The sequence below is a fragment of the Littorina saxatilis genome, unplaced genomic scaffold (genome assembly GCF_037325665.1).
Source record: "Littorina saxatilis isolate snail1 unplaced genomic scaffold, US_GU_Lsax_2.0 scaffold_1031, whole genome shotgun sequence".
Classification (NCBI taxonomy): domain Eukaryota; kingdom Metazoa; phylum Mollusca; class Gastropoda; order Littorinimorpha; family Littorinidae; genus Littorina; species Littorina saxatilis.
Genome location: NW_027126251.1, coordinates 37,695 through 45,448, shown reverse-complemented (window position 1 = coordinate 45,448; position 7,754 = coordinate 37,695). Strand labels below are relative to the sequence as shown.

The window sequence follows — 7,754 nt, the reverse complement described above, 5'->3', positions numbered from 1 at the left end:
TTGATGATGATGATGATGATGATGATGATGATGATGATGATGATGATGATGATGATGATGATGATGATGATGATGATGATGTCTAATCATTAAAGAATCAATGCCATAATTCGCGTCGTGGCTATGGCTGTCTACTTACAGAAAAAAAGGGATTATTTTAGTACATTTCTTGTTGAGCAGTTGATTTGTTTTCTTATTAGCGACTAGAAACTCGCTTCCATAGTCTGTTTCAAATAATGCTATGTTAAAACCAACATGTTTTCTGGGGTACATTATTGCGTTTATTATATTAATGTTATCGTGGCATTAATTTCAGTCATAACTTAACATGTACCAAACAAATGCTACATAAATATATTACACGTGTTTTTTTGTGTTTTTTTTTAATCGTTCTATCGTATTTTCGGACCATTTTTGTCTTTCTTTCTTTCCTCTTTGTGTGTGTGGCTTATCTGTTGTCTTCCTTTCTGTCTTTTGGTCTGCGTGTCTGTCCGTTTGCTCGTGTTTCTTCTTCTGCGTTCGTCGGCTGAAACTCCCACGTACACTCGTGTTTTTGCACGAGTGGAATTTTACGTGTATGACCGTTTTTACCCCGCCATTTAGGCAGCCATACGCCGCTTTCGGAGGAAGCATGCTGGGTATTTTCGTGTTTCTGTAACCCACCGAACTCTGACATGGATTACAGGATCTTTTCCGTGCGCACTTGGTCTTTTTGCTTGCGTGTACACACGAAGGGGGATAAGCCACTAGCAGGTCTGCACATAAGTTGACCTGGGAGATCGGAAAAATCTCCACACTTAACCCACCAGGCGGCCGCGGCCGGGATTCGAACCCTCGACCTTCCGATTAAGAGGCCGATGTCTTACCACCCCGCCACAGCGCCCGTTTGCTCGTGTTTATTTCGTATTTATATGCAGGTGTTTGTTTGCTTTTTTTCTGCTCTTCTTCCTTTTCAATTATATTTCTTAATTTATGTAATTATGTGTTACTTTCCTTTGTGTGTGTGTGTGTGTGTGTGTATGCATATATTTATGATGTATGTTTGTGTCTGTTATAAGTTTTTTTGTGTACTATGTTTGACATCTCTCTGGGTGTGTCTTTGCGTGAACTTTGCTAAAGTTGTTTTTGTTGAACTTTACAAAGTAAGACGACGAGCAAAACTAAGCTACAAACATAAGTGTTTGTCTTCATTTGATACTTTGCAAATGCTGAGCTATATAAACACAAACTGACATATATACTATCGTTATATAAAAATCCATTTAGCTTAATGACCAATATTTTTCAATTTTTAAGGACATCAATTATAACCCTTGGCCTTACCAGCTTCGCAAAGGCGATGTGCTAGTTTAAGTGACAACCATTATATTCTCTTATTATTTAAATTAATTGGCACTGTATACGTTATATCGTGGTTCCCCCAACAATGATTGTATTTTCAGTGTGCTGCCAATACAATGCTATTTCAACTAGAAAGTCAGTGCTGGGAACAGATAAACGATACTGACGTGCACGGATTGTGTTGATAACGTCAAAGCAGTCAGATCGTCCGTGTACTACTGTTTACAAAATGTATCTCTGTCTCGGTTTCTCTTTGTCTCTGTCTGTTTGTCTGTCTGTCTGTCTGTCTGTTTGTATGTCTGTCTGTCTATCTGTATTTTTATATATCTATCTATATCTCTCTCTCTGGTTCCGTCTGGTTCTCTCTCTTTCTCTCTCTCTCTCAGTCTCTCTCTCTCTCTCTCTCTCTCTCTCTCTCTCTCTCGCTCTCTCTCTCTCTATCTCTCTCTCTCTCACTCTCCCTCTTTCTCTCACTCTCCCTCTCTCTCTCGTCTCTCTCTTGTATGTTTACCCCCCTCATAAGGGGCTATGGCCTAAATGAGTAAACAATCCAATCCAATCCAATCTCTCTCTCTCTCTCTCTCTCTCTCTCTCTCTCTCTCTCTCTCTCTCTCTCTCTCCCTCTCTCTCTCTCTCTCTTTATCTCTGTCTCTCTCTCTCTATTTCTCTCTCCCTCTCTCTCACTCTCTCTCTTTCTATCTCTCTCTCTCTCTCTCTCTCTATCTCTCTCTCTCTCACTTTCCCTCTCTCTCTCACTCTCCCTCTCTCTCTCGTCCTCTACCTTTTTACCTGTTAACTATATAACAGTATTCTTGATGCTAATTTATGTTTTTTTTTCTCTTTTTACAGACATGCAGGTATCAGCACAAAGTAAGTACATGTTTTCTTCATTTGGATAATTTTGCTTAACTCTTGTAACTGCCTTTATAGGAACAATTTGTGAAACAGCTCCTGAATTTGTTACGACAATGCATGACTGTATTACTCAAAAGACAAACAACCTAAGGCATCGCACTTTTGTGTCATAGCTTATTGTTGGTGTTTCAATTGCACATTCAAGAACCTATCCATGTTCTCTCTCTCTCAATCTCTCTCTCTCTCTCTCTCTCTCTCTCTCTCTCTCTCTCTCTCTCTCTCTCTCTCTCTCTCTCTCTCTCTCTCTCTCTCTCTCTCTCTCTCTCTCTCTCTCTCTCTCTCTCTCTCTCTCTCTCTCTCCTTTCTTAATATTCTTAATATTCTGAGTTTTGAGTTCTCTCTCTCTCTCTCTCTCTCTCTCTCTCTCTCTCTCTCTCTCTCTCTCTCTCTCTCTCTCTCTCTCTCTCTCTCTCTCTCTCTCTCTCTCTCTCTTTCTCTCTCTTTCGTTCTATTTCCTTAACTTTGCATTCATCAATTGTATGTGTATAGAGTAATAGAGAAACTGAGCTTTCTAGTTTGTGTCAACGTTTTTCGTAAAACTATCGAAACTACACACTCCATTTAAAAAAAATAGTCACTAATCCTGCTTTACACCATAGCAAATCATCAACAAATAGCATTCAATTCCCATAGTGAGAACAAACATCCCAACACAGAGAGACTGCTGATTGGTTGGTCATTACCTCGCGGGCATTCTGCAAGCGAGCCACACGATCTTGATACAGATTGTTTAACTTTGTCATAAGTGTTTGTCTGTCTACTTCAAATACTGTTGGGTCGAAGTAATACTAAATGACAAGTTCTGTTGTGTCAATAATACACGTTTCAATTACCAACCATTCATGTCTTTTGATTACCATTGGGTCCAGTTTAGAACGTTCTGTTGTGTCAATAATACACGTTTCAATTACCAACCATTTTCGTCTTTCGATTCCCATTGGGTCCAGTTTAGAACGTTCTGTTGTGTCAATAATACACGTTTCAATTACCAACCATTCATGTTGTTCGATTCCTATTGGGTCCAGTTTAGAACGTTCTGTTGTGTCAATAATACACGTTTCAATTACCAACCATTCATGTTGTTCGATTCCTATTGGGTCCAGTTTAGAACGTTTTGTTGTGTCAGTAATACACGTTTCAATTACCAACCATTCATGTTGTTCGATTACCATTGGGCCCAGTTTAGAACGTTCTGCTGTGTCAATACTACACGTTTCAATTACCAACCATTCATGTTGTTCTATTCCCATTGGGTCCAGTTTAGAACGTTCTGCTGTGTCAATAATACACGTTTCAATTACCAACCATTCATGTCTTTCGATTCCCATTGGGTCCAGTTTTGAACGTTCTGCTGTGCCAATAATACACGTTTCAATTACCAACCATTCATGTTGTTCGATTACCATTGGGTCCAGTTTAGAACGTTCTGCTGTGTCCATAATACACGTTTCAATTACCAACCATTCATGTTTTTCGATTCCCATTGGGTCCAGTTTAGAACGTTCTGCTGTGTCAATAATACACGTTTCAATTACCAACCATTCATGTTGTTCGATTACCATTGGGTCCAGTTTAGAACGTTCTGTTGTGTCAATAATACACGTTTCAATTACCAACCATTCATGTTGTTCGATTACCATTGGGTCCAGTTTAGAACGTTCTGCTGTGTCAATAATACACGTTTCAATTACCAACCATGCATGTTGTTCTATTCACAGTGGGTACAGTTCAAAACGCCCTGTTCGACTACATCCGGATGAACAGTGGGCAGCAGGCGACAACGAACACACAGGCACAACCCACACAACCACCACAAACAGCACCCGCCAACACCGGCACCGACAGCATGTTCAACATGTTCCCCCAAACCACAGCGCCTGCCACCAACACGGGTACTGCCACTGGCGGGTCCTTCATGGACTTGTTTGCGGCGGCTGGAAACCCTACATCCCCAATGCAAAATGCTCAGCCAGCAGCATCCAACCCTGGGCCAACCCAAGCGCCTGCTGCATCACAAGGCACCAATCCCATGTTCTTTTACAACCAGTTAATGTCCGTGGTCAACCCCTCGCAGGGTCAGGGTCAGGGTCTGGGTCAGACTACCCTGCAGACCCCCCAGCCCGGAACCCCGCCTCTCGCTAACCCCTTCACCAACAGCCCCCAGCCCAACACGGCCCCAGCCCCAGCCCCGACCCCGACCCCGACCCAGACCAACCAGGTTCAGCAGCAGACCCAGGCTCCTAGGGTGCTCCCCTTCGTGCCCCCACAGTGGAACCTGGCACCCACAGCAAACCAGGCTGCCCAGAGCGCCGTCAACTCCGGCACGACAGGCTGGGGCCACCAGACCCATCACCAGGGTCCTACCGCCTGGGAGCAGTACTACAACCCCAACCACCGCCGCGCGCCTCAACCCACGCGCACCCCCCCTCCACCCCAGCACCCCATGTCGCGCATGATGATGATCCCGCGAGTGAGGACCATGATCAACCAGCAAGCCACGCAGTTCGGGGACATGGCCTACTACACGCAGCACGGCTGTGTCGACCCCACCCCTGCCGTCGCCCCGGCTGGAGGAATCCGCCCCACCCAGACCCTGTGGTACGGCTGCCAGTCGCCCGTCTCCAAGATGGTGTGCATGCGCGCGGGCCGCACTGCAGCAGGCCCCGGCAACAACATGGCGATGATCATGTCCATGATGAACCCCTCCATGGCCCGCACCTTTGAGAAGTGCCTGGCCCCTAAGATGCTCACCAATATGATGATGCAGGGATTCTCTGGCGGCGCTGGAGGCATGAACCCGAGCATGATGATGATGATGAACGGCGGTGGTGGCGGCGGCGGCGGCATGGCTGGCATGATGCCCATGTTGATGATGATGATGAACAGGCAGAACCAAGCCAGAGGAAACATGGGAGGAATGGGAGGAATGAGAGGAAACATGGGAGGAATGGGAGGAATGAGAGGAAACATGGGAGGAAACATGGGAGGAAACATGGGAGGAATGGGAGGAAACATGGGAGGAAACACAGGAGGAAGCATGAGCGGAGGACAGGCCACCGCACCAGCAGCTACAGGCTCCCCCTTGAGCGCAGCAAACCCCAACAAAGGGGTGTTCAAAGACCCCAACACTGCCAACACTCTCATCAGCCAGGCGGCCAAGGTCCCAATGGGCGCTGCCCAGCCCCTCCAGCAAACTCCCGCCAACCCCTTCGCCGCATCTGGAGGCATGGGAGGCAACCGGGCAGGGTCTAACCTTCCAGTCGGAGCAGCATCTGGAGGCATGGGAGGCAACCGGGCAGGGTCTAACCTTCCAGTCGGAGCAGCATCTGGAGGCATGGGCAGCATGGGAGGCATGGGAGGCATGGGCGGAGGACAGGCACAGCCGGTGGACTGCTCTGCCGTCATTCCCCTCGTCATGTCCCGCGTGATGGCTGCTGGTGAGGGATTCGCCGGTCCTGAGGCCCAGGAGGCTATCACGGAGCTGAGGAAACAGTACCTGCCCTACAGCTGCCAGGAGCTCAGGCTCAAGTACACAGGAATGCCCCTCAGGATGTGCTGCCCCGGAAAAGGTGAGTGTACTTAAATACGAAGAAGGACAACAACAAGAACAATAATTTATTCTGCTATATAGCATCACTGCCATTGGTACGTGTCCTGGTGTGGAAACACGCATGCATCCATACACTCCTTGCATAAAGTCAAAAGGCTAACAACAAATAAATGAGGACAAAGCAAAGCATTCACAGGAACATCGACATAACGGCAATACTTAAACATGAATAAAAAAAAAAAAGATTTGTAATTGTTAGCAGTGTATTAATTTTGTTTTGTGTTTTTTGTTTTGTTTTAATAAATCAGACCACGCCGAGTTCTTTTCTGCTGAAAAAAACGGAACAAAATCAAATTAACCAGTTACGCATTAAAACAAACATTAGTTTGCTGACAGTCCTGAGGTGCTACTATGACAGTCATTTAAAGGATTCAAAGGTTTAGAGAGTGACGATGCAACACCACAACATTCTGTAATTAATGCAACATCTGAAAATAGCCAACCACAGCCTGTTTGTAAATAGTCGTATTTAAAACTTAGTAGCGAGCAACTCTTAAAGTACAGTACATTTAGGTAATTTACACTCACATAATTAAACGACACAAACTAGGCATAGAGAGCGCACACACAACAACACACAATCTAACACATGAATTATCAGAAATAAGCGGTACAAAAATAAAGAGGCAGACAGAAAAAGAGACAGAATAAGACAGAGATAGACTGACAGACATAGAGACAGAGACAGACAACGACAGATAGAGAAAGACAGCGACTCAGAGAACGAGACGGAGAGGCAGAAACAGAGTGCGTTCACATGTTTTCATCTGTGTTGTTTGTTTTCTGTTTCAGTTGACCCACCAACGATCATGGATCTGTTCAGTGCAAAGGGTGCTGGTGCAGCGTAAACACCGCGTTCCACCTTCAGACGTTCACCTTCAGATATGCAAATGTGTGATTGATCCAATCAAACGAAAGCAACATCGTGCAAAAGACAAACTGGGAAAGGGACGTACCTGAATCTTGTAATTTCTGTTCAAAAATTTAGATTTTCCAAACATTCACTATTAAGATTATTTCACTCATGTTTACATAAAGCCCAACTAAATCTGTGTTAGCAGATTGTTAGCACTCACGAAGCCTCGGCCCAACAGTGTAAACTTGTCGCGGGTTATCGTTTCCATGGAATACATCCCAAGCTAAAATGAAATACTGCTCGATCAAAATGTCACCGGCCATAAATAAAATTCTAACTGCAAAATGTTTGTGTTTGTTAGCATTACTGCTTATAGTACAAACGAACCTATTTTGTGTGTGTTAAACGACAATTAGACTGTCGTTACTTTCCAATGTCTAGCTATTGTTTAAAAACAAGATTTGAGAACGTTTTGATATATATTCTCATTAAAACCAACACATACTTAACGTGTGCAATGAAACTAATTAGAAGATTTACTTCGCTTGTTTTAAGCGCCAACATTGTTATTCAACATGCCTAATTTAAATTGTGGATTGTGTTCAAATTACAGTATATCGAATTCTCGATTCCATGTATATAATAGCATGCATGCGTGTACATGAGTAAATGAGAGAGTTCCATGTTTAGGGCAGCGCGCCGTTTAAGCGTGTGAATGCGTGTGATTGTGTGTAAAGCACTCTTGTGGAGTCAAGAAAAGATGCAATTAAAATAGACTTACTGACTTTGTTTAATCTACGTGATATTTGCAGTTTGCAGAGCAACTCATTTTCTGGGTCCGCAAAACTTACACAAACATTGTATATAAACATGCATTATTTGTTAAAGGGATGCCCCTAGAAATAAACAATGACAACAATCCACATGTGTGCCATTTGAATTGAATGCAACGCTTGTAGGCGGTTGCAGTTATGACTTTTTTTTTTAGCCCTGTTCAAAGTTAAATCAGTTAGTGTTGTGTTTGTCCGTGTC

At 44.1% G+C, this 7,754-nt stretch overlaps 1 protein-coding gene across 1 annotated transcript; it reads left to right on the top strand.

Annotated features, from left to right (window-relative positions):
- The first annotated feature begins 2,195 nt into the window (after positions 1-2,195).
- On the top strand, positions 2,196-7,349 carry LOC138954707 (uncharacterized). Its single transcript, XM_070326484.1, has 3 exons — positions 2,196-2,211; positions 3,975-5,825; positions 6,659-7,349. Coding segments are annotated over exons 1-3 (1,908 nt in total). The 5' UTR covers positions 2,196-2,210; the 3' UTR covers positions 6,715-7,349.
- Positions 7,350-7,754: the final 405 nt, after the last annotated feature.